General features: G+C 42.0%; 2 protein-coding genes across 3 annotated transcripts; both read left to right on the plus strand.

Moving 5' to 3' along the window:
- Positions 1-890: 890 nt before the first annotated feature.
- Positions 891-8,843, plus strand: LOC114869337 (zinc finger protein 345-like). Of its 2 annotated transcripts, none has more exons than XM_055502061.1 (2): positions 891-1,531; positions 5,057-8,843. In XM_055502061.1, the coding sequence occupies exons 1-2, from the start codon at positions 1,085-1,087 to the stop codon at positions 6,938-6,940; spliced, it is 2,331 nt and encodes a 776-aa protein (XP_055358036.1). In that variant the 5' UTR covers positions 891-1,084; the 3' UTR covers positions 6,941-8,843. The 2 variants fall into 2 exon arrangements, with proteins under 2 accessions (XP_055358036.1, XP_029029330.1); XM_029173497.3 differs by having other exon boundaries at positions 902-1,783.
- A 3,966-nt stretch (positions 8,844-12,809) lies between these two features.
- On the plus strand, positions 12,810-27,413 carry LOC121202735 (uncharacterized). The gene is made up of 5 exons (XM_055502091.1): positions 12,810-12,824; positions 13,179-13,491; positions 26,383-26,655; positions 26,772-26,903; positions 26,970-27,413. The coding sequence occupies exons 1-5, from the start codon at positions 12,810-12,812 to the stop codon at positions 27,044-27,046; spliced, it is 810 nt and encodes a 269-aa protein (XP_055358066.1). The 3' UTR covers positions 27,047-27,413.
- Positions 27,414-27,545: the final 132 nt, after the last annotated feature.

The raw sequence follows: 27,545 nt of genomic DNA on the forward strand, positions 1-27,545 counted from the left end.
TTGGTCACTGATGTTTAATTTGATCTTGCATTCTATTTTGCAGAGAAACCGAAATGCTCGCGTGCCCAGTGGCAGCAACATGGAAAGGTTAACATTGCTGTGGTTTTTACATAGTACACTAACAGATTAGTACACATTACGTATTTTTAGTTGTATAAGTGGTGAATACAAAATGCATACAGGAGCTTAACAGCCAGTGTTGCCAGATGGGAACCAAAGAAATATGGTACCGTCGCTTTAAAATGATCGTATTTTGACCCAAACTATTGTATGAAATAAAAGCACCTTTATAAAGCAGTGCATTTAATAACAAACATATATTATTTGCACATAAGCTACAGAAATCAAATAGGTTGTGTTTTCTTTTGCACTGTAATGTCTGACACACCTTGAACACCGCAGCAGCGGCAAAAGGATTCGGTCTCATTCAACAGGTTGAATCCGTCCCTAAAGCGTAGCGTCCAACTCACAGACAGGCCGATAAAGCTGCTTGCTTTGCTCACTGCACCACCGAAGTCTTTTCTTTTACTAGTTTACTTTGGTTCCAAACTCGCGTTTTCTTATTTTCGCTCTTGTCACGATGCTATGAACGGCGCAACTGTGCAAACAAAGACGAGCAGATCATCGAACCAATCAGCAGCGCTTCTGACGTGATTGACAGAGGGGAAGAGCCAATCAGCTACACGTGATTACCGTTTCTAGTGATGTGCGCGTCAATCAAAACGAAATCAAGACAAACACATGCAGGAGTGTCATGACTATCGTATATTGGCTCTACGATATCTTAGACCGTGCAGACCACAAAACTATCGTATAAATACGATCGTTTTTTTCATATATATACGATAGTTTTCGTACATCTGGCAACATTGCTGGGTTTGAGGGTGGGAGTGATGTAGAACACGGTAGGTGGCGGAAGTGCAACTTAAACATGAAAGCCGCCAAAAAACACTAACAAAGAAGAAAAAGAACACCACCGAAGAAGATAAAGACTGGGCGGGACCCTGTGAGATCTGGTGTCTTTGTTCTGCCATCGTAGAGACCATAGCCAGAGCAGAGAGCTGCTTTAGCAACCAGGATCAAAATGGATCAGTACAAACTCGAAATAAAAGAAGAGGAGGTGGACGTTCATCTAGACCAAATGGAGCAGCAGGACCCGAGTTTAACCGAACAGGACCGGTACATTAGCGGATTAAAGATGGAGCAGCAGGACCGGTCCATTAGCAGAATAAAAATGGAGCAACAGGACCCGAGTTTAACTGAGCAGGACCGGTCCATTAGCGGAATAAAGCAGGAGCAGCAGGACCGGTCCATCAACGGAATAAAGATGGAGCAACAGGACCCGAGTTTAACCGAACAGGTCCGGTCCATTAGCGTTATAAAGGAGGAACAGCACGACCCGAGTTTAACCGAACAGGACCCGAATTTAACCGAGCATGACCGGTCCATTAGCGGAATAAAGCAGGAGCAGCAGGACCGGTCCATCAACGGAATAAAGATGGAGCAACAGGACCCGAGTTTAACCGAACAGGTCCGGTCCATTAGCGTTATAAAGGAGGAACAGCACGACCCGAGTTTAACCGAACAGGACCAGAATTTAACCGAGCATGACCGGTGCATTAGCGGAATAAAGGAGGAAGAGCAGGACTCGAGATTAGGCGAGCAGGACCGGTCCATTAGCGGAATAAAGGAGGAAGAGCAGGACTCGAGATTAGGCGAGCAGGACCGGTCCATTAGCGGAATAAAGCAGGAGCAACAGGACCCCGACCACGCCGATCAACAGGTCGGTGCTGATTCACCGCTAAAAGCTGATCATAGCGACACTAATGCAAATATGTGGATGTTCTGTGACAGAACAGCGGAAATCTAAACATCATTACAGCTCAGTCACGTAGTGTACTTAATTCTGTGCAGGATAAAAGCATCATGTAAAAAATGGAAACTGATCATGTGTGTGTTAGACTGAGATATAGTTGTTGTCATTGCACAAATGTAGATTTGACAATCAAAAGTGACAAAATACTCAATACTACTGAACAAGATATAAATAAATGTTAGTAAGTATAAAATTTGTTGTTACAATAATGTTGTGTATGTTGTTGTTCCACTAGAAAAGGCAGCCGGTTAAATCGGGGTGTTTTGTTTGCATTGATTAGTTCTGTTGTACTGTTTAAGACTGGTCCTAAGTCTCAATGCCCTGAAAGGGCACAACCTTGAACATGCCGTGTTCTGCCTGCGTGCAGAACCTAACATGCTGCTGCTGTAATGACACGGTGTGAAGTGTAGAGATCTTTGGAGGTAATGACCCTCCTTGTGCTCTGTGCAGGAGAGGACTTTAATTTATCAGTCTGCCCGTTAGTGTTGTTTTGATGCCGGAGCTGGTAAAGCACAGCACAGCAGAGCATAACTGCACTTCCACTGGCTACATGGTGGCATTGAAGGCGTAGCGGGAATGTCTGCTGTCCATCTGTTAGTGAACAGGAAGTGAGGCAGGACAGGACATTTCATTATAACTAGCATCCAAAGCAACTGGTCAGTACATGTTGAGACTGATGCTGCTGGTCTTTCTCTGACTGTGGTACAATTGTGGGCGGCTTCAGGCTTGATGAGACGATTTAGTATCAGCTTTACTGCCATCAGTGCAGCAAAACGTGAGAGGAACGGGTTCAGTTGCTCTGTGTTGCTGGGTTTATAGTGATTTAGGTGCTGCCCCACCTACTGTGTGATGTTGCTGAAGTCTTCAGTCTCCTCTAAAAGAACCTTTTCTACTATTCACTGTTACATAATCAACACTGAAGTGTGTGAGAGCACAGATGTCGTGTGTGCTCCTCTAGGTCCTAGTGTTCAAACACACTCCAGTCTGTTCTCGGAATTGTTCTGTAGCTGATGCGATGCTCTCTCCACTCATGTTTTCACTGTTCGTTATCTGTTGGTCTCTCTTCATAGGAGTTTTTGCAGGAATCATTAGTTTGGTTATGTGATCTGATGAACCAAGATGAGGTAACAGTTAGGGCCGTATCTAACGATTATTTTGGTAATCAATTGTCCAATTATTTTTTCCATTAATGGGCGAATCAGATAAAAAAAATGTTTCGCTAATTATCAGAATCAGAAAGAGCTTTATTGCTTTATTGAGGCCGACCAAGATGTTTACAAGCCAGTCCAACAGTAGATTGGACCCGGGAAGGGAGGGGTGGGGGAGAAGGCACAGAATAATACACAGCCAATTCTAATAGTATTTTAGCGATCCATGACTAATATGTCCAGATCAATAGTCCAATCGGTCAGAACTCAGGGCTTCATGGCCTCTTGTGGGTCCAGTGGGTCCCCGCGACATCTCATCCTGTCAGAGAAGGCTGTCACCATATTCACCAAGTGTTCAGTCTGTCTGCAGATGTTATGCCTCAGTCTCTTCTCTTCCTCTGAACGGGCTGAGATCTTACTAGTCCGTCCCTCCATCCGGGTCATCCTCTGATGCAATTCCTGTGAACGAGCTGAGATGTTACTTGTCAGTTCATCAAACCAGGCCGTCCTCTTGTAATTCCGTCAGCTGAGTAACCTTGGCCCCACCAGGGTTTGTAGCTTCACGGCCGGTGGACACGCCAATAAGCCGGCTGCAGATTTTCCAATCTTACGATAAAGCAGGGCACTGCCAAGGCCAAGCATGAGTAGCCCTGTTATCATAGTCCAAAATATGAATAGATCCTCTGCATCCTTGATGGACAGAGGCTCCAGACCCACGGGAAACCAGGAATCCACACGTGACCGGAGGCAAAAGTCCCCGAGGGGCAGAGTAGTTTCCCAGTGATTCTTTTCTTTGTGAGAAATTTTGATATAAATCCCTTATGAGGGTAAAAGTGTAATATATATTCATTCTTCAAAATATATATAAAAAAGCAAGCTTTTTAATAGTTTTGTTCAGTTGAAGCAGTTGCAGCTGCAGCAAAGAACACGTAAACTCCAGAGACTCTTGGGCAACAGTGACAGCCACTGAAAGATGTTATATTTTAATCAAAGCTGCAACTAACGGTTATTTTGGTGATTGATTAATCTGTTGATTATTTTTCAATTAATCTGATTAAAAATGTAAAATATTATTTGATGTTTTGCCTATTAGAAATCCCTTATCAGGGTTTTTTAAAACTACATTTTTATTTTGACTCTTTAAATCTCAAACAAAACGTTTGAATAATAAAACTTAAATATACAAAATATACAAAACATAAATAAACAAAGCAAGCATAGAGTTTTGTTCCGTGAAGATCTGCAGCAGCTCCAGTCAACCTGACTGTGGGAGATAAGACTCGGGAGACAATGTAAACTCCACAGAGACTCCTGGTCTCCTTCTGGCTCTGAGGCAGCAGTGACAACCACTAAAAACTATGTCGTCATATTTTAATGCTGCTGTTACAGTAACTTCATGAGGGAGGCTCACAAGTGCTGTAACTTGCAGAGATTCTATTAACGTTCCTTAGACCGACATCTCCGACAGCACTAATTGGCCTGCGGTTTGTAGCTAACCACTTATCTAACCACACATTTATTAGCTTGCTTTGCCTTTGTTGTATACTTCTCCCACAAGCTACATTCAATGTAGTCTGCTAAGGTCTCCCTCTGCTGTTTTAGGTGGGTGATTTGCTGACATCAACAGTGTGTATTGCATTTAGGTGATACTTCAGAGTCAAAATACTACAGTGATTCAGCTTCAGACTCAAATGACTTGCTTCCACGAACTCCACCATACGGAAGAGAAGTTGTTTTATTTGTAACATTTCATCAGTAACACTTACTAATTTTATACACATAATATCACATCTCACAAGTGTCCCCTACATTATGACATTAAATGCATCCCAATAACCCTTGTGGTTGCAGAGATATACTCTTTTTAATATAACTATAACTATATAATAAACTTGAAAATATGATCTAAAATGTTGTTGTTCACTCACTCAAAATCAGTGCATTTCCCTTGCCAGAGTGTTATGTTACTGGTTAGGATTCTTTCTATTGCACTGTCTCCTAATACTTTCCTTTTCTGTATCTAACACTTTAGGAACACAAAGGAAGAAGAGCTTCAGGGCTGTGTCTCTGTCAGCAATGTAGCCAGGCCCTCGCCGAAACATCGGAGCTAAAGAATCATCAAAAGGTTCACTCTGGAGAAAAACTATATGGCTGTGACCAGTGTGGCAAAACTTTCTCTGCAAAACATAACTTAGGGACCCATCATCAAATTTATACTGGAGAAGTACCACACACGTGCATCCAATGTGGTGTAGCTTTCTACAGGTCAAAGGATTTAAGAATCTACTGTTGTGGTCGCACTGGAGAGAAACGGCACACCTGTGAACAGTGTGGAAAAGCGTTCTCTCGCCTCAGCGATTTACTGGTACACCAACGTGTTCACACCGGAGAGAAACCGTACTCATGTGAACATTGTGGGAAAGCTTTCTCTTACAGCAGTGGTTTACGCGCACACAAACATGTTCACACTGGAGAGAAGCCTCATTTATGTGAACAGTGTGGGAAAGCTTTCTCTCACAGCAGTAGTTTACGTGCACACCAACGGTTTCACACTGGAGAGAAGCCCCATTCATGTGAACAGTGCGGAAAAGTGTTCACTCGGCGCACAAACTTACAGGCACACAAACTTGTTCACACTGGAGAGAAACCTCATTCATGTGAACAATGTGGAAAAACATTTTTTCAGCTCAGTCAGTTACGGGCACACAAACGTGTTCACACTGGAGAGAAACGCCATTCATGTGAACAGTGTGGAAAAGCGTTTTTTTACAGCAGTACATTACTTGCACACAAACGTGTTCACACTGGAGAGAAACCTCACTCATGTGAAGAGTGTGGAAAAGCTTTCTCGAGGAGCAGTAATTTATTGAAACATCAACGTATTCACACTGTAAAGAAATCTCACTCATGTCAACAGTGTGGAAAAGCATTCTTTCAGCTCAGTGAGTTACAGGAACACCAACGTATTCACACTGGAGAGAAACCACACTCATGTAAACAGTGTGGAAAAGCATTCTTTCAGCTCAGCGAGTTACAGGAACACCAACGTATTCACTTTGTAGAGAAATCTCACTCATGTGAACAATGTGGGAAAACTTTCTCTCACAGCCTTAGTTTACTAGCACATAAACGTATTCACACTGGAGAGAAATCTCACTCATGTGAACAGTGTGGAAAAGCATTTTCTTGTGTCAGTCATTTAAATGCACACCAACGTATTCACACAGGAGAAAAGCCTCATTCCTGTGAGCAGTGTGGAAAAGCCTTCTATTACAACAGTAGATTACTTGCACACAAACGTGTTCACACTGGAGAAAAACCTCACTCCTGTGAACAGTGTGGAAAAGCTTTCTTTCAGCTCAGTCAGTTACAGGCACACAAACGTATTCATGCTGGAGAAAAACCTCATTCATGCGAACAGTGTGGGAAAGTGTTTTCTCACAGCAGTAGATTACTCGCACACAAACGTGTTCACACTGGAGAAAGGCCTCACTCATGTGAACAGTGTGGAAAAGCTTTCTCTTGTCCCAGTCATTTACATGCACACAAACGTATTCACACTGGAGAGAAACCTCACTCATGTGAACAGTGTGGAAAAGCTTTCTCTCAAAAAAGTAGTTTACGAGCACACCAGCGTGTTCACACTGGAGAGAAACCCTACTCATGTAAACTGTGTGGGAAAGTGTTCTCTTGGCTCAGTCATTTTCATGCACACAAACGTATTCACACTGGAGAGAAACCTCACTCATGTGAACAGTGTGGTAAAAGGTTCCCTCAAAGAAGTAGTTTACGAGCACATCAGCGTGTTCACACTGGAGAGAAACCTTACTCATGTGAACAGTGCGGAAAAGCATTCTCTCAAAGAAGTAGTTTACGGGCACACCAATGTGTTCACACTGGAGAGACAATTGTCTAACTAAACGAAACCATATGGTCCCAGGATGTTCTGTGACTGGAAAATTGTTTCTTTCTTATTCTATGCAGTCATCGTATAGTGTATGACTTCTTATGTTCAGCACTGAACATACTTATGCAAACATTCAAGTTTGTCGTACACCAGGTTTAGGTGTCTGACATTCTGTTTGACTGACTAATAGTTTATGACCTGTCTCTGCCTGGTACACCCTGGACGTAGCTTCCAAACCCAAGAACGTGAAGCTGTGTGTCTCTTTGTCTGCTGAGACCACCCCACCAGTTACATGTGTACTTGAACTAGACCTTCCATGGTCAGGGTGCATGGATACAGCTTTAAGACATACCTCTGTTACTGGTCACCACTCCTCTCGAGGCAATATAGCCTATAGTAAGCTCAGTGATTGTTTGATCCCCACCTTGTCAGAGTGCAAACGGTCCTGGGGGAAACAATTTGGGAGAGTGTGTGTGCGGGGTACTTACTTGGTTAGCTAGCTAGCTGGCTGGTGCTGCGCTTTCGCCGTGCTCCCCCTTCACCGGGTGCAGGTCGGCGGTGAGATCGATCCTCCGCGTTGGGTTCCGTGTTGCACGGATCGCCGCGTTTGGCTCGTGATCCGTGAGGTTTGCTTCTCCAGCAGCCTGCGTGAGCACAGCAGCGCTTGGGTTCCCCATTGTGATCCCTGCAGCACAGTGCATAAAGAAACACATTCATTATTGCCCCTTACTTTTTATGAGCCTCCAGCGTCTTGGCACTGTTGGACACTTCCCCCTTCATTTCGTAGCGAAGCCCAATATTGGAGAGAAGAACGCGTACAAGGGTGGCGGGTGGTGGGAGAGAGTGTGGTGCCAACATTATTCGCTGTTTCTCACTGTGTTTAGAAAAAAAGCTTGTTAGCTACGTGTCTCTGTAGCAGATTGTCCGTGCCACAGCTTTGGGGAGCTGGGCCCTGCTTGTCTGGTTCTGCTGCAGGCAATGTGGCTGCTTCACCTTGCATGTTTGCTCTCAGCGCACCGAATGAAAGACGTACAGGAAGCAGCCTGTAGCTTGACATTTTTATTTTCATAGTTCTATTCTGTGATTCGTCAGGAGCCGTTTTCTGTATGGTGTTGTCTGCAGGAAACGGGCGAGATCAGCGACGTTTTTAATGTCTACTGACTGACTGTGGGAGTGTGCTGGTACTGATGTCCCACACCTCTGATTGATTGACCCGTTTTAATAGAGTCACCACAGTGCACAGCTGTTGCATTGTTTGGTTCCTGTCTGCACACACACGTCTGTACAGAGTTTTTTGAATAGGAGAGTTACAGTTTTTACTTTGTGTGAAAAGTCAGCGGGATGAGGGGAAAACAGACATCTCTGCTGCCATGCTGCATCTGCTATGGCTCTGCAGTTCTGTTCCAGTGGTGCTGCCTGCGGCATTTTGTGCTTCGACGCAAACCGGTTTGTTACATCATGTATCTCCCTCATCAGTGTCCTGTAGTTGCTTTTGTGTGTCTACTGGGAATACATATTTGGTGCTGTGTAGTGGAGCTGGTAGTGGAGAAAGTGTCAGTGAAGGTGTTATCCTTGCAGTGATTGATGAATGAGTTTACATCATGTAATGGAAATGTAATCTTTGTGAAGGTGTTTTCTATTGTGACAGAACAAAACATTGCATTCAGCATAAAATGATCAAATCTATGAACCCGCTGTTTTGTATGTAACCCTTTTCACTGATTTGTGAATGACCATAAAACTGTTTGTGCAGATAAAAAATATATTATTTTCACTCCTTAGCAACAATCCAGTAATAAAGGGAGGCACAGAGATAGAGATTTCATAATTACACTCTCGCAGGGCAACTGCACTGTAAATGCACTGTTTCTGCGTACTTCTCTTCTTGCAAGAATAAACCATAGAAAGACAACTTCGATTGACTCTTGGATTGATTCATCAGTTCCCAACATTTTTGCCTCTACAATCTAGTGTCAGAAGTGGGATCCGCTGGTGGTCATCGGAGGAGTTTGCTGACGGTGGAAGACGTCATGCAGCTCAGCCTCATCCTCCTCTACAAAAACAGGGAGACGGGGGCCAAAGGCATAACCTCTGATCTCCTACGATCCTGCAAACTCAAAAACTTAACGACTCACCAGTTTCCCTTTCAGTTTGCCTACATTTTTTTCTCATCTCCATGGGAAAGTGTTAATCAGTGAACACTAATTGGACACTCATGTGTACACTATGATATGACACTGACATGGCTGATAGTCAGTGAATACTATAATAAGGTACTTATATGATTGTTGATATCATGAGGGGAAAGTATGGATACGACAGCATCAGTTGTCTTTCTTTATGGACAAAACAATATGGGTTTCCAGAAGGTGGTTCATTTAAAAATGAAGCTAATTGATAATTTGGGTAATAAACTGTGGAAAAGCATGAAATAATGCTGGCAATAATGGAAAAATGAAGCTGAAAGGATGAAAAGAAAGCAACTACAAAAAGAGACTGAAGATAGAACAGACAACAACTCTGTATGAAGCCACCACCGTACTGTCACAGTGCTTTATCACTGTCACTGCACTGAAGCTTCCACGTTCTCTCCTGAACCGCAACTGTCACCACAACCTCACAATAACTGCCTAATAACTGCACTTTTTTCATATTTTCCAGGTTATGATGAAACTGAAATTGTCTTGACAGAAGTTCCAGTGTTAAGAAATGTTAAGAGAAATAGACCAGCATTCATCATAAAGATTTTCTCTGAAAGACACCAACCTCTCTTTAAACCTCCAAAAACACTGACCAGGGACTTCCTTCCTTCAGATTAACACGATTGGAGATTACTGTTCTTATGACTTGAAATAAATATATCTACTGAAAAATGTAGAAGGTTTTTTTCCCCTCTAAACTAGCTCCTAGTCTGTCAGGAATTCATCAGTGACTAGTTCATAGCCTAGGTGACGTCTGTTGGACACCCACTGCAACAACAATGGAATAATTATGATCACAAGATGGAGCCAAAGTCCTTTTTCTATTACAGCAATGCAACACTGATCTAAAACACAGCATTGCAACTGCAGGCTGACCTACAGTGAACGCTATATTTGATCGTGTTGTGTGTATTTAATGATTTATTCTAAAAAAAGGTTTATATTTTAATAAAACATTTCTGTTCTGTTATTTGTCATATCTGTAGGACTAGATCTTGAAGCCAGATCCACCCTTTTTTCCCAGTGTTGCTTTTTAAATACATCTTTATTGGAATTTTACTGTTACCCGCACGGGTCAAACTTGGCTTAACCAGTACTTTAAACACGCTCACTGAGCAGGAAAACAGGCTACAATGGCCTACGAACTGAACTGAGAGGGAGGACCGAATGCACGACCCTCAGACAGGACTGAAAATAAATGATTAAATAATTAAAACATACAGACAGAGGACAATACGAACTAAGGACGCTGTGTGTGCAGGACAGGCCAGAAATAAACAATGCAAAACTAACACATAACTCACTGGTTAACTAAAGATCACTGCAGAGCAGGAAACCCAATAAACCATACTAAGAACACAGAACATGCAGACAACAGTAGCTCACACACTCAGTGAACAACACGCAAACCTGGACAGAGGGCACGAGGGCGCGGTAACATGTAATGCACCAACAAAGACTGTGCACAAACTGAGTTCTTAAATACAAGACAAGACAGGTGAACCCAATCAAACTAATTAAAGGAAATACAAGACAGAAACAAGGACACAAAACCAAAAGGGTGAAACCAGGCTGCCCCTGGTGGCGTGGAAGCTGAGTCACAACATTTACAAGAGTACACATATGAACACTAATTACTCATTACTCACTAACATCTAATGGCTTTAATCATAATAATAAGAAGAAGAAGAACAGGAACCATATTAAGGCCTAAACAGGCTTGAGCAGTTGCATACAAGTATAGATACTGTGATACTTGTGCACCACTTGAAGAAAAGCAAAGTGGTTTTTAGTGATAACTAGCTTTTACACATGCTTGACAATTTTAACAATGCAGACAGCGGTAAACAAAGCTCACAAATGCTGCTCTGTGGTTCTCTCACCTGAAGCACATCTCTGGTGACTGTTTCAGGAAGTGGACAAAATACTTATTATCAGGATATTAGTACTTCACTTGTGTAAGTTTGTGCAGCTTTTTGAAAGACCTTAAGAAATAAATGGCATAAAAACAACAAACCTAAAACACTGACCTTCAGGTTACTGTATTGTTAAAGAAAAACAAATGCTGTAGTGATAATCTCTGTCCACAAGACAGTGCCAAAGTGTTATTTGTTCATTTATATGTACATTAATTTCCCATCACCTGTACTGGGCACAGCACCTTTTTAAAGCAACATGCCAAAGTCTACTAAGTTTATAACTTGTGTAAAACTGCTGCTCAGGTGCAGAAGGGCTGTGCAGCGCTCTGACGTGCAGCAGGTCCTAGGTTACTGGCTTATTTTCACACATTAGCAGCTGCAAACTAAGACCACCACTGTGTGTGGAGGTGTGGCTTTCTTGAATACAGCAGTATATTTTTAGTCCAGTGTTTTTCTACAGTTAACAGGCTGGAAATTGTTGATACATAAAAAATGTCAGCAGCATAGTAACAAGATATTAGCTTGTTAGATATTTTTCTGGTGAATATCACATAAAAACAGTGTTAGAACCACTACAGGCTTTGTTTTCAGCATAGTTTATTATTTTATATTAAAAATCAGACAAACAGAAAACAAATTACAAACGGGAATCAATTTACTATTGATTAACACGACACAATTAGAAATTCTGCCTTTAGTTTCATTTGTGTTCTGAATTTCCCAGTGATTACAAAAATTAAAGTCACCAGTAACTAGTGTCTATGCTACAGCAATACAGAACACGTTATACACTTTAAGTATTATTTATTAGCTTTGTACCGTTATCAGTGAAAAAAATTCCATTATAATAATTATATGCTAATTATGAAGAAAATGACCCAACAGAATTTAATTGGTGCTTCAATCGCTTCCAAGCACAAATTCTTGTTTCCTCAATTCTCTCTACACACTACAATATAAAGACCAGAAATAAACTGAGCTGTTGTCAGTGGAAAATTCACAGGTCGGTCAGTGAGCCACAATGAGGACGTACTTCTAAAAGTAGTGAGTAACGATCTTAACATTCAGTCTTACAGTTCTTAAAAGATAATCCTAAATATATGTATGTGTATATATATATATATATATATATATATATATATACACACATCAGTTTCTTAACATTGTGTAACTTAAAAGATGTAAATCCATGTTAAAGCTTTCTGATTAAGCTAACATGTAAAACAGCAAATACATTATTTTAAAAGTTGTATTTCTTTTCAACAGAAAATGTTTTTCTTCTATATGATCATCACAGCTCTGTCTACAGCAGCTCTGACCAAAGGTATTCTTACATTTGCACACAGACCAACATCGCTGAAGATTTACTGGTTCAATATTTCAGATACTATACGATATATAAATGTTGAAGCATTGTAAGTAAACCTTTGTCTGTATTTACAGAGTAGAGCAGGTCAAAAAACCTGTTTTCATTAAAAAAAACAACACACAATAATCCTTTACTATTATATAAAAGTTTTCTAATGAGCCATTTTGTTTTTTCTATCAGGAGCTCTGAAATGCAAAATTGAAGTGAATGAAACTACTCAGCACTGCATTGCAAAACTTGATGAGCCACTGACCTTTCAAATACTCACTCAGAAGAAAAAAACACATTTGAAAAAGAATAACATTAACATTTTTAGGGTAAACAATGACAAGGTAGAGGATATAAATGAGGACTATAGAAGTCGTATTACACAATTAACAAATACAACTATGACACTTGACGTGGTGAGAACGACAGATTCTGGAAATTACCTGCTGGAAACCTTTAACCATGAAGGTCAATTATCACAAACAACCAACTTTCATCTAGAAGTACAAGGTAAATGCATTTACGTGAAATTTAAACAGCAATATGGATTTAAAAAGTTTTATTGTAACACATAGGATGCATTTGAATGAACATTTACACTATCTTCATCAAATATTGATTTGATTTGATTTGATTTGATTTGAAATGCTTGTGCATGTGTGTATATGTGTGTGTGCGGGGGGCCTTTAAAATTAATGAATATTTTAATTGTCCACAATATAAATAGAAATGGGAGCTGAAATTGTTATTAAAAATGGTAATTTGCAAAGGTGTTTCATAAAGGATTTATAAAGGTGTTTATTGTGCCAGATCCAGTCTCAAAACCAGAGGTGTCGCAGACGTGTTTGTCACCAGAACAGTCTGTCGTCTGCTGCTCCACTGAGGGAGACGGAGTAGAGTTCATTTGGAGTTTGGACAACAACATATTGATACAGACCAGAGCTGAGAGCACAAATAAACCGACATCTGAGGTTTCCAATGTCACCATCAGCTTACACGGCCAGCTCACTGGAAACTTAGCATGTATCACTCAGAACGACATCAGCTCAGAACAAACTGTGATCCAGCTCAGGAGCTGTAAAGGTAAACTTATCTGATCACATTAAAGTACTACAATAATTTACTATGTAAGAAAAACTGTGGGAGACAGAAGACTGTTGTTAGTTTCCATATTTACTGTGTGTTACTGTGTTCTGTAGGTTCCATTCACCCTCCTTCTGTGACTGTGACTGTCGCTGTGATAGGCAGCGTATGCGCTTTGCTTCTGCTTTTGGCTCTGTTTCTTTATGTAAGACCTGTGGCTGTAGAAGGTAAGACAAACTCATTCTTCATTCTTTCCAGACAGCATCTGTAACTAACTCAATTGAACTTTACGTCCAACCGGTTAGTTTAGCAACCCTCCTTTAGTGACTCTGCGTTGTGTTTTATATATTAAATGACGGTCGGGTTGACGTCGTCTGTTCACGTTGTAACGTTTATTTATGGAACTAGCACAAGGTACTCATCTCCATGCAGTTAGCATCCTTGAAGCCAAAACCTTTCCCAAAAAGAGAGAACAATACGCATGTGCAAAACACTCAAACAAACTTCCTGGACTGAACAACAGTCTGGCCGTTCACGCTGCCATCGCTACTTTTTCAGTGGGGTCATCAGGCGTCGTTCTTGACTTCTTCCCCGCCACAACTCTCAGTTTCTTCTTCTCCCTTGTCTTCTTGGTGACACCCCACCCCGGAGGGGGGAAGACAGCGCCCTCAGCTGACCACAAGTGGAATTAATATTAACTCCGTTACATTCCCCCCTGCTGAATTCCACTTGTATTACAAGCAATAGAGAAAAAAAATGACGAGAAGAAAATTGAATGACCAAGATGACATACCAGGCAGAGAACAACACAACTATGCACAAGGCAGACAAGGACAACAATAAACGAAAATAATAAAAAAAACAAATCGCATTAATGAGGTTACATATACCAAATTACAGTTATAAGTGCAATCACAATCAAAAGACCATCCATCAAGGAATCAGTATGAGACAAGGTTGGCCAGACCCCATCACCACACACAGTGAAAAACATGCCCGTTACACATTTCACACAAATCACAACTGTAAAATACCTCATTCCCAAGGGGAGAGAAAGAAAATGACATCAGAGATTCAATAAACCCATCTCCTGAAAGATCCGGACCAAACCAAAAACAACCACATCTTAAAATCATGCAGCGTGAGATGTAAAAAGGAAAATAAATACATGAATAGAATTTGCCCCACTGCTCATACAGTATTACACTGCAATACCTGTCTTCTGTTGCATTATCTCAATGAGTCTAGAAACAGGTTTCAAAAATCTACCTGCTCTGGTCGTAACTCGGTCTCTTCCTGTCACAACAGCCCTCTCTAGAACACCATCGATTACTACACCATGACTGTCGGCGCAAGTGCTTGGAACAGGTGAAACATCAGCAACAACTAACCTGTCTGCACCATTAGAACATCCCTCACTTGTCATCACGATCATGTCACCAGTAGGGTCAGTCTGCATAGTGTTCCGGAGTGATCGCTCACTGACAATAGAAGCCTGCCCACGATCATCCTGTTCGCTAGGTGAAGAGCCGGTGGCAGCCTCTGTGTTACAGCTTTGATCAACTATGCTAGAGGCCTCAGATAGTATGGTAGACACCCATTCTCTAGTGCGATAGGCTACTGAGTCGGCAGACACTTCAGCAACTGTCTCCTCCTCAGTATCAAGTTCTCCAGAACCTGATAAAGAGAAAGTGTCCACCTCTTCTTCAGAGTCAGGATCCTGGAGAGGAAGGAAGTTCACTGGCATTATTAGGTTACGATGCACAACCTTTTCCCGATCCGTGGTAGCATCCTGAATCCTGAAAGTATGGCTCTCTTCATTTTTGTCCATCACAATATAGACAGTCTTTGACCACCGGTCAGCAAGCTTCCTCTTTCCACGCTCCCCTTTATTGGCCAACAACACACGATCTCCCACTTCCACTGGGGCTCCACGCACCTTCTTGTTATAGAGATCTGTGTGCCGCTTTAACTGCTTAGACGCCGTGGCTTGCGCTATGTCCATAGCCTCCTTCAACTCTTTTCTCAATGACTGGACATATCTGTCATAGTCTGTGACCTCAGGGTTGTCAATGACAGAGCCAAAGAGTACATCAACTGGGAGTCTTGGGACTCTGCCAAACATGAGCAAAAACGGTGCATAACCTGTCGTTTCATGGGCAGTACAGTTGTATGCAAATGTCAGAGATTTCAGAGTTTCTGGCCACCTACGCTTCACTCTAGGGGGCAGAGCACGAATCATATTTCCCAGTGTCCTGTTCATTCTTTCACATGATCCGTTACCCATTGGGTGATAAGGTGTAGTGTGAGACTTTTGGACACCAGCCACACTCAACAGTTCAGCTATTAGAGCACTCTCAAAATTGGCTCCCTGGTCAGAATGCAGTCGCTGGGGAAAACCATAGATGCAGAAATAGTTGTGCCACAACTGATGCGCCACTGCTTTTGCAGATTGGTTAGGGCATAAGAAGGCGTGTGCCATCTTTGTGAAGTGGTCAGTGACGACAAGCACATCCAGTGACCTATTAGAAGCATCTTCAGCTGTCCAGAAGTCGATGCATACTAGCTCAAGAGGCTCTGATGTTCTGATGTTCTCCAGGGGTGCCCTGGCTTCAGGTTCTGGTGACTTACTCACTACACACCTCCTGCAACGCCTGACATACTCTGCTACATCTTTGCTCAAACCCTGCCAATAAAACCTCTGTCTTGCTAGGTACAGTGTCCGTTGCTGCCCCTGGTGGCCGGCTTCATCATGAACACCCTTCAGCACTGTGATACGCAGTGACAGTGGGACAACATATGAATACAGCTTCCTCTTTGAAACAGTGTTCTGTGTCACACGAATACAACACTCCATTCCTAAGTGTCAGTTTCTCCCAACCTTTCAGCAGCTTGATGACTTCAGCTGTTTCTTTGTCACGCTCTCTCCTTGATGGTCTCCGTCCTCTTTCTACAAAGGAGATCACTCTGCTCAGAACAGTGTCACACCTCTGCTTCTCCAAGAGCACATCATGTGATAGCACTTTCGCTTGAGCACACTCCGATGTCTTAACAGTCTGTGGGAACTGTGGCAGTAAAAGTGCATATTGACACACGTCGGGATCCTGCTGATCATGGACTTGGAGAACCGCTGCCACCTCTTGTGATGACACGGTTCCCGGTCGAGCCACAGCTGCATACTGATTGGAGATAAGCTGGCTGTCCTCAAGGGGCATATCAGGTGGATTAGCTGACCAGCGGAACGCTTCCTGTACACCTTGATCGCACACTGCGGCAGCTTCGGCCAGTAGTTTTGCATAGGGCACCCTTGTTAGCCGATGAGATGTACTTGGCTGCACAAAGGGTTCCCTGCTCAGAGCATCCGCAACCACATTTTTAGGACCAGGTATGTATTTGATGTCAAACTGGAATGGAGCTAATTTAGCGATCCATCTCTGCTCACAGGCATCTATCCTTGCTTTGGACAGTATGTACGTCAGAGGGTTGTTATCAGTCCATACGGTGAACGTGTGTCCCCTCAGCCAGTGGTGGAATTTGTCACACACCGCCCACTTCAAAGCGAAAAACTCTAACCTATGAGCAGGATACCTAGACTGTGCATAGCTGAGTGACTTACTTGCAAAAGCAATGGGCCTGGCTGTTGACTCGCCAGTTGGGACTTGTGACAGTACAGCTCCAAGGCCATTACAAGATGCATCCACTGAGAGCAAAAATGGTTCACTGAAGTTCGGGTGGGCTAAAAGAACATGGTCTAACAGGGCCTTTTTCAGCTGGTGAAATGCCTCCCTACACTCCTCTGTCCAATCAGCAGCAGTGAGTTTCCTGTGAACCTGCTGGCGCTTTCTTCCCTTTCCACGAGGGCTTTTGGTCCCAGTTGTGAGGCTGAACAGTGGTCTGGCTATTGATGAACAGGCTTCAATGAACTGCTGGTAGAATACCACCATTCCAAGGAAGGATCTGACCTTCCTTGGTGAAGGGATGTTAGTTCCCGGCTCCATGAGATCTGCCTCAGTCAGTGAGGTGATGGCTGCTACCTTTTCTGGGTCAGTGGCTATGCCATCAGCACTCACAATGTGTCCCAGAAACCTCACTGACCTCCTCAGAAAATGGCATTTCTTAGGTGCGAGCTTGAGATTGTGAATCTTGAGCCGTTGAAATACCATCTCCAGACGCTTCAGTGCCAGGTCTTCCGTGGGAGCAAACACCAAGACATCATCCAGGTAACACAGCAGGCTAAGGAAGTTTTGATCCCCAAAGATAGTCAACATCATCCTCATGAATGTTGCAGGACTATTACACAGCCCCTGTGGCATGCGGTTATATTCATATAACCCAAATGGTGATGTGAAAGCTGTGTATTTTCTGTCTTCCTCGTGGACCTCCACATTATAGTATCCCGAGGTAAGGTCCATGGTGGAGAAAAAGGCATTACCACCCAAGGCAGCAAGAGCATCGGCTGGATGAGGAAGTGGGTGCGCATCTTTGATGGTTCGAGCATTGAGCCAACGGAAATCATTGCAGATCCTAACATCACCTGACTTCTTCCAAACTAACACCAAGGGTGAAGCAAAGTCACTGCTTGATTTTCTTATGATTTCTTTCTCTTCCATCTCATTCAATGCTAGCCTTAGTTTCTCATACTGAGTGGGAGGTACACGTCTGCATGGCAACCGAAATGGCTTCTCATCAACAACACGGATTCTGTGGAGATGGCCTGTGGCTTTCCCACAATCCAGCCTGTCTCTGGAGAAGATGGATTCAAACTCTGTTACGAGTCTTACTAGTTTCTCTTTGCCCTCACACGACACCTCACAGGAGTCAACATCTATGTCGGACAAACCTATGTTGTGCAATCCTGGATGGGGTGAGTCAGCATGGCTACTGTGTTCCTCCAGCGGAGGATGATCAGGTAAGCTGGACGCCTCTGTAGCTAAGCTTTGCACATCGTAGCACTCCATAGGCCTGGTGGATAACCATTGTGCATTTTGCTGCAAGTTACTTTGCTGCTGAGCGGCCATTCTGGGACTGTTAAATGTTTCCACTGCTGCACAAGGATACACATCAGCCAATTTAGCATTTCGCTTCAGGGTAACGGCTTTGTCAAAGGGGTTTATCACTTTCAGGGGCAGCCACGCATCGCTTCTCATCATTGCCACGGTTCTTCCTACTATAACTGACCTTGGTCTTGTCCTAGCACCAGTGGGCTCCATCACAACTGTGCAGCCAGGTGACACATCACCTGTATGCTCAAGTTTACCCCATACTAAGTGCTCAGTCATAGGCTCCAGAGTGACAGCTCTCTTTAACTTAACTGTCCCAACTTTGCCAGGGAGGCCATCCAGAGACCTATCTACTTCGGCCATTAAACTTATCAACTTTGTCTGGCTGTCGCTACCACTACGTGACACTCTTGGGGTGCAGTCCACTGAACCTCTCTCCTGTTTTAGCCATTGAACCAAATATCTCAGGAGGTTACTGCCAATAATCAGGTCTTCACTCTGTCCATCAACCACTAACATTGGCACAAGCGCTCTGCAACCACAGACCTCAACTTCCAAGTCAAATGTTCCTGACGGTATCGTCTTTGATCCACCACAACCAATCAACACAACATCAGTGGGTTCCAGAGTGGGGGTCTTTATAACAGCCTGTTGTAACAGCCTTTGGATTACATTAGAACTCAATGTGCAAGCCATAGACCCACTGTCAAGCATAGCCTTGACTGACACTTTACCACCCAAAGTTACGTTCTCAAAACAAATTGTCATGGGGTTTCAGTCTTTGTATGTTTTGAAGAATGGGACATCGCCCGAGTTCTCTCTCCTCGCACAAGCTCTGATGGACAGACTCAGAGTCTTCACTACCAATCACCAGGGGATCCTCGTCAGGCCTAGCACTTCCCCCCACCCCATGCAGGCCAACTAGTTTTCCTCCTGCTGAAGTGTGGGATTAGAAGCCCTGGTCTTTGAGGTCATAGCGTTGGGACAGCTACTGCGTGTGTGATCAGGTGCATAGCAGATGAAACACAGGTGGTTAGCTCGGCAGTGCTGGTGAGTGGTGTGTTCAACATCCCCACAGACGTTACAAGACACTGTATGTCTGACCCTGGCTTTATGGCTTGGCTGATTTCTCACATCCTTCCTACTAACTGGTCCAGGCTGAAGTGGCCCGTGTTGTAGCACCCGCTCCAGCATTGTGATTAGGTGGTCAAGGCGGTCAGCTGCTCCATCTCTCCCCTGAGTCGGCGGTGAGGCTAAAACATGTTCAGTGACAGGTTTCACACTGCATGTGTGGGCCTCCGCTTCCTGCTGCTGGGCAGTTATCGCCGTAGCCCCTCTCAGCTGGGACACCTGCCTCCGGTCCCTACTATGCTCAACAAGCTTTTCATGTACATCAGTGACCGTCCATTGCTGTAGTGGCTTGCACTTGAATAAGAGAGATAGTTCAGGGTCGGGGCAATGGCGGATGAACATGGCAGTAAGGTCAAGGCACAGGTTGTCAAATGTCTTATTTTGTCTCTTTAGGCAGTCTTCTGTCACCTCCATAGCTCTATTAAGTCTCAACCAGTAGTCAAAAGGGCGTTCATTTGGGGTCGGCAATGTGGCATAGAAATCTGCTAGAGGCATCCCAGATGAAACTGTGTCACTAAAGTGCTGCTTTAGTATTTCAAAGATGGGACCTGGGCCTGTGGTCAGTGTCAGGCTTGGATTACTCCGTATGCCTACTTTAACCACCTCACGTGCCCTTCCACAGATCTTACTCAACACTTCATCAGCTTGTTCAGCCACGGGAACACCCTTCTTCTTCAAGTAAGCCAACATCACCGCCTCCCACTCTTGAACAGTATGGGTGTCATGGCTGTCCCCTTTAAAACTTACTGGCTCTGTGATGTCTGACCTAACTATTACATTCAGCAGAGATGGATCTATAGAAGCGTTTCTCAAAACCCCAGTTGTCCCACAGCCTAAACGTGACTCAATGCAAGATGCTATGCTTTCTCCTATGGAGAGGCCAATTTGGGATGCTATGCCTGCCAGAAATTCCTCTGTTTTGCCCTCACTGTTTAATCCTTGAGTGGGGGAAAAACTTTGTGGGGTCTCTGTAATGTTTTCATTAGCAGCTAGATCATCGAAAACTGGTTTAGGAGTGGATGAATCAGAAGAAAATAGAAATTTTGCTCTGCCACGGCCAACAGGCGATACTGGGCTGAACGTCACCTGTCCTCTCCCCCTACCATGTGTTCCATTACCCGCCATATTGAGTCTCAGATTAATGTTACTGTGCAATTATCAAAAAAAAGAAACTTAATACTCTACACTGTGACAGTCAATGTGTAGACAATCAGGAAGTAAACAGCAATTGCACCTAAAAGGGAAAAAAAGTTAAACATTCATATCCAACCTTACTGTCCAGACGAAACGGGCAGGATACCGTAGCTAGTGTCTTTTCACAATTCTCTCAAAAGTGGCATAACACCACCCCCTCGTGACCGAAGCCCGTACTGCACCCAAAGTCCGTCGTCGATTCCGTTGCTGCGCGGACACGATGAAAACTCGATATGCGCCGATGAGTTCGGTCGTGTCCCTGTAGATTCAGTACTTGGTGTCACTGATGATAATTTGGAATGCAGAGCTCCTCACCAACAGTACAGTCCCGCTGGAAGGTCCTGTCTCCTCAGTCGCGCCAGAAACCGCCAGATATTAGACGAATCCCTCCGCCGAAAAAAAAAAAAAAAAAAAAAAAAAAATGATCTTGACGTCGGGTCACAGCACCAATGTAACTAACTCAATTGAACTTTACGTCCAACCGGTTAGTTTAGCAACCCTCCTTTAGTGACTCTGTGTTGTGTTTTATATATTAAATGACGGTCGGGAGGACGTCGTCTGTTCACGTTGTAACGTTTATTTATGGAACTAGCACAAGGTACTCATCTCCATGCAGTTAGCATCCTTGAAGCCAAAACCTTTCCCAAAAAGAGAGAACAATACGCATGTGCAAAACACTCAAACAAACTTCCTGGACTGAACAACAGTCTGGCCGTTCACGCTGCCATCGCTACTTTTTCAGTGGGGTCATCAGGCGTCGTTCTTGACTTCTTCCCCGCCACAACTCCTCAGTCTTCTTCTTCTCCCTTGTCTTCTTGGTGACACCCCACCCCGGAGGGGGGAAGACAGCGCCCTCAGCTGACCACAAGTGGAATTAATATTAACTCCGTTACACATCTATTATCATACACTTTGCAATTTATTTTGCCAAATATTAATGTAAAACATATACAGTATATTTAACATTTTTGAAGATTACTAATTCATGATAACAGTAATCAGCATTAGACTAGTGTCAATAAAACATATTTTTGACATATTTTCTGTTACCTTTTTCAGATAATGCTCAATATGAAATTGTCTACTATACCGTTACAATGACGCCTGCAAAGGATTGAAGACTGTATGCAAAGTAGCAATGTGCAGGTAATAAATGGCTTCTAAGAGGAAACAGCAACAGTCTAGCAAATCTAGCCTGTGTACCGTGTGTACCGTGTGTAGTCTGTGTACCGTGTGTACTGTGTGTAGTCTGTGTACCGTGTGTACCGTGTGTAGTCTGTGTACCGTGTGTACCGTGTGTAGTCTGTGTACCGTGTGTACTGTGTGTATGTTGGTGTACTGTGTCTGTGTACTTGTTGTGTGTGTACTGTGTGTACTGTACTTGTTCTTGCCCTGACTCTGCCTCGCCTGTTCTCTGTGCTTTTGACCACTGATTTCCTGATCTCTGCTTTACTGGCATCTCTGCCTCCCTGTGTCCTGACCTGCGCCTGTCTGAGCAGCCTGTGCTCATTAAACTCCACAAACCGACATCCGTGTTTTGTCCTGTACATTTGTGTTCGTCACCTCGCCCGTTCTGACATAAGAGACAGAACATTTGTAACCCAGTAATAATTGATTGATAAGTCGGGCAGGGTTCACTCCTTAAAAGAATTTAAAAATATTGCTTTTATAATTAAATTTGATAGCCTATGCTTTATTGTGTGCTGAATATTGTATTCTCTCTATGTAAACACAAACCTATTCAAATAATGGGCATTAAAATGTATGATTGTATGAGTCATGACACAATCTGTAGGAGAGGGAACAAAGTAAACATGGAAATAAAGTAGTTCAGACCTTATAGTAGCACAAATGTATAATAAAAGTCAAATTTGTTCTTCTTTGCTGTTTATTGACTGTCTTAACTTGTATTTTACCCACAGTACAAGGGGGGCCATTACTTTTTCACCTGAAAGGAACTTTCAGAAGAAGCAGGAAGTGTTGTTTTAGGAAACATGTTTATTGTTCATGTATTCACTTCTAAAGCTTTACAGTTTGTATTTGTGTTATTTCCTGTAATTTTTTATCTGTTAAAGTTTGTACAGGTTTCATATACTGATAGAACTCAAGATAGAGCTCCCTCATTAGTTGATTGACACATTGTAAACAATAGTCGATTTTACAACTGCTGTTTGAAACATCCATTAATACTTTCAATAAATAGTCTGTTAACTCGCATTGCTGTTTAGTGTTTATAAAAGACAAATTTCTTATACGCTGTATATACATTTCTTAACTTCTTGGCCAGTGACCTTCATACATGCATCTGTGAGCCACAGACAACTCTCTCTGTTTGTGATGCAGCACTATTTTAAGTCTGCACACAAGGAAGTCACCAACAGTCTATATCGTGCCACTAATTGTGTAGTACATGTTATTATATTTTAAGTTTATTAGAAGTTTACACATCTTAATGTGGTGGGTTTAATGGCTTCTACAGACCTGAGGTGTTCCTTTCTGGGGGTTTCATACAGCTTCACACTACTAGTTTTAGAGACTTACTTAAACTTAAATAAATCCATGCTTTTATCCATGAATTCATGATTGACATTTGCACTAGTCCTAACTGTGTTCATATGTTACTTTAGTTACTTAATTTCTAACATTAAGGACATTAAACAAACACATTACCATCACACACACACACACACACACACACACACACACACACACACACACACACACACACACACACACACACACACACACACACTTGAATAATGGCTGTTTATAACTATTGGAGGAACGTTAACAGCGAGCGTTGAACTACTGCTCTCAGAGTCCGGGTTAAACCCGCTCACACTGAGCGGAGGAACACGTGCCGCTACGGCACCAGCGCACGCGGCACAGGTGCGACCACGTTGCGCTACTAAAATACTGTTCACACAAAGCTTTCACGTCTCCTTGGCCGCAACCACTGAACATGTCAAAAGGTAGAGAGGAAGATCATAAATGCACGACCCAACACAGGAAGTAAAAGTCAATAATCATTCAGTAAATACATAAACTCACTGCTACTGTAGGATAAGTAATTAACACAAACAATAAGCGAACATAAGTTCTCTGCATGTTTAGAACACAAAACAAAACTCAAAAACACTGCTCAGCAGATGAAGAATTAACCACACTATCTAAATTAATAGCTCCGTCTTTAGGGGCCACGTGAACTCCTCAACAAAGAACACAAGGCAGGACTCAGGCAGAACTAGGCGGTCGCCTATGGCGCCACCTGCTGGAGAGGCGGTGCCGCTCCAAGACCAAGAAAAAAACGTGCGTAAACGAGGGAGATGGAGAGTAGAGGGCAGACATCCAGCCATGTTTATAGAACATAATAGAACCTGTCCAACTAATGAATATTCTGATATCTGAATATTTAGGTGCAACACAAATGCAAATGAGAACATACACTTACATACATAAATACATGTGCAGTTACTAATAGTATTAAAATGTTTCACAGTTGTTACACGTCTGTGAGATAAAAGATGTTCATGACACTTTCTAACTGTAATGTTAAATGATTTTGCATTAAACGTTTGGCTATACAGTAAACAAAGGTCAAAGAATTCATTTTTTCTAATGTAGTTTATGCCAGTCAGTTAATGGCCAACTCAATGCATCCTAAATTCATCCTATGGCGCCACCTGCTGGGGAGGCGGTGCCGCTCCAAGACCTCAGAAAAAACATGCGTGAACGCGTCCGGAGCGGAGAAGGGAATGGCGCAAAATCACGATGTCACATAGAGCACCGAAACAATTGCGCGCGGAGAGTAGAGGTCAGACATCCAGCCATATTTATAGAACATAACAGAAGCTGTTCGACTAATAAGTATTCAAATTTTTAAATATTTGGGTGAAACCGAAATGCAAAAGAGAACATACACTTTACATAAATACATGTGCAGTTACTAACATTATTATTATTATTATTATTATTATTATTATTATTATTATTATTATTATTATTATTATTATTATTATTATTATTATTATTATCTCACAAACAATAATCTCACGTTTTTGGGATAAAAGATGTTCATGACCTTTCTAACTGTTATGGTAAATGATTTTTGAATAAAACGTTTGGCTTTATGGTAAACAAAGGTCAAAGAATTTAATTTTTTAATGTTTTATTTTATGTGGTTTATGTCAATGCATCCTAAATTCATTTGTTCTGCAAAGACAATAGCTCAGCACAACCAAGAGTACAGTTGAATCATCCAGTTTTAACCCAGTGCAACATGTATCTTTTAAAGACTATTGCAACATTGTGGGCAAGACAATAACCACTTCCTTTATATAAAAAAAACAGTCTACTGTCAGTGGAACACTGACAGGTGTCACTGATAAAGACAAGAAGGCGTAACTCAACAGTAATTGTGAATCTGGTGAGCTGCATCTTACAATTTTTTTGTAATTTATTCGTTTTCAGACAATTTTTATTATGAGGGCAGACTAAGTATTTAGATTAAGCTATTTCATATAGTTATATACATTCACATAACCTTTTTGTATTACAGTATCTCAGGCAAACAATGACTTCCATCTATGTGATTATCATTGTGGCTACAACAGCTCTGGCAAAAGGTACCCAATACATGTTTAAAATTCTTAAATATAAAAAACTCTGTCAAGTACAAGTATCAAGTTCAAATACAAACTAATAGGAAAACTGGCTGTTATGTATAAAAAAATCAAAAAATGTTATTTTCCAGCTGTTCTGCTAAATTGTATGTTTTTCTTATATATTACATTGAGCATTGAATTGTTGTTTTCAGCATCTACTGAATGCGTGTTCTCTGACGCTAAGGAAGGACGCCTGTATACTGCAGCAGAAGGGCAGACACTGTGTTTTTCTCTAGCAAATACAGCAAATGCCACTAATACAGAGATAACAGTGAAGAAAGATGACCAATATCTGATTTTTAAAGTCAAAAACCGCTTGGTCACTCTGAAAGGGGAGTATGCACAATCACACAGCCAGGTTGTGCCCAAAATCACCAACAGTGGAACCATCAACCTCGGTAAAGCAACAAAGAGCCACTCTGGAAAATACACGTTGGAAATATTCCTATCCAATGGAACTTTGCAGAACAAAGTCACTGTTCACCTAAATGTACAAGGTAGGTAAAAATCAAATACTGTACATATCATTAATTCAGATCAATTCAGTTACACAACTGTAAGAAAATAAGTGTATATACATATTCTATCATGTAAATAAATACTGAGCTTTAGTTTGTTGGTCTACATGGTAGATCATTTGGAGACAAAAAGTAAAACTGGCTGAATTTATGAAGATATTCTGTAAGTTGCCTTTCCCCCCATATTAACTACTGTAGATCAACAATCCTTTGTTTATCAGATTTACCAGATTTTTTTTCTTAGTCTGAGGAACATGATGGAATTATCCATGATCTAAATTAAACTAGAAATTGAAACTGTTATTTACTGGCGGTAATTTGCAGAACTTTTTTAATTAAAATTTGAGGTTGAATTTGTAAATATTCATTGTCCTCCAGCTCCAGCTCCAGTGTCAAAACCAGAGGTGTCGCAGACGTGTTTGTCACCAGAACAGTCTGTCGTCTGCTGCTCCACTGAGGGAGACGGAGTAGAGTTCATTTGGCGTCTCAACAACAACATATTGATACAGACCAGAGCTGAGAGCACAAATAAACCGACATCTGAGGTTTCCAACGTCACCATCAGCTTACACGGCCAGCTCACTGGAAACTTAGCATGTATCACTCAGAACGACATCAGCTCAGAACAAACTGTTATCCAGCTCAGGAGCTGTAGAGGTAAACTTATCTAATCACTTTAATTGAAGTGCATGTCTATTACAATAATTTTCTATAATAAAAACTGAAAAATCTTGATATTTTCCATATTTACTGTGTGTTACTGTGTTCTGTAGGTTCCATTCACTCTCCTTTTGTGACTGTGACTGTCGCTGTGATAGCCAGCGTATGCACTTTGCTTCTGCGTTTGGCTCTGTTTCTTTATGTAAGACACTTACATAAGACTCCAAGACCTGTGGCTGATGAAGGTAAGACAAACTCATTCTTTTCATTTTGCCGTTTGATTTTTTTAAATCTGTCTTCACCTTTTTCAGATAATGGTGAAAATGAAATAGTCTACTCTGATGTTAGAGTGAAGTCTGCTACGGAAAGAAGACCCAACACAAAGTAGCAATGTGCAGAAGAAACATATTGCTCATAATAGATTTAATCTAATAGAATTGTTGTAACTGAACTGTGTTAACATTAACCAGAGTCAGAAATATATCAGAATACCCCAAAAGTGAATCTTGCAAGTGCTGGGACCTTTAAAAAGGTAGCGTTAGGAATCTTAGCTTATACCATCAGTTGCACTGTTCATGTATTCACTTCTAATGCTTTACAGTGTGTTATTTCCTGTTTTGAAGGAAATTTCATGTTCTGTACTTTTACCCTAACTTTGCTTTGAAGTTACTATTAAGTAAAATTGTAAACAAAATAGCCTCTTTTAAAATTGCTGTTTCAATAAACTGTAAACAAACATTGCTGTTTAATGTTTATAAAAGACGAACACAAGACTCCGGTCTGATGCAATGTTATCTTAAGTCTATACACAAGACAGCCATTGCGCCAACAGTCTATATTGTGCTTGTAACCGTACTGTACATGTGATTTTAAGTTTTAAGGTAATT

The sequence above is a fragment of the Betta splendens genome, chromosome 14 (assembly GCF_900634795.4).
Source record: "Betta splendens chromosome 14, fBetSpl5.4, whole genome shotgun sequence".
NCBI classification, from domain to species: Eukaryota; Metazoa; Chordata; class Actinopteri; order Anabantiformes; family Osphronemidae; genus Betta; species Betta splendens.

Excerpts from the sequence above, each read along its gene's own strand:
- LOC114869337 (XM_029173497.3), top strand. The coding sequence starts at position 1,085 with ATGGATCAGTACAAACTCGAAATAAAAGAAGAGGAGGTGGACGTTCAT. Across the intron at positions 1,784-5,056 it reads CCGACCACGCCGATCAACAG|GAACACAAAGGAAGAAGAGC; the intron begins GTCGGTGCTGAT and ends CTAACACTTTAG.
- LOC121202735 (XM_055502091.1), top strand. Across the intron at positions 26,656-26,771 it reads CCAGCTCAGGAGCTGTAGAG|GTTCCATTCACTCTCCTTTT; the intron begins GTAAACTTATCT and ends TGTGTTCTGTAG. Across the intron at positions 26,904-26,969 it reads AAGACCTGTGGCTGATGAAG|ATAATGGTGAAAATGAAATA; the intron begins GTAAGACAAACT and ends CACCTTTTTCAG.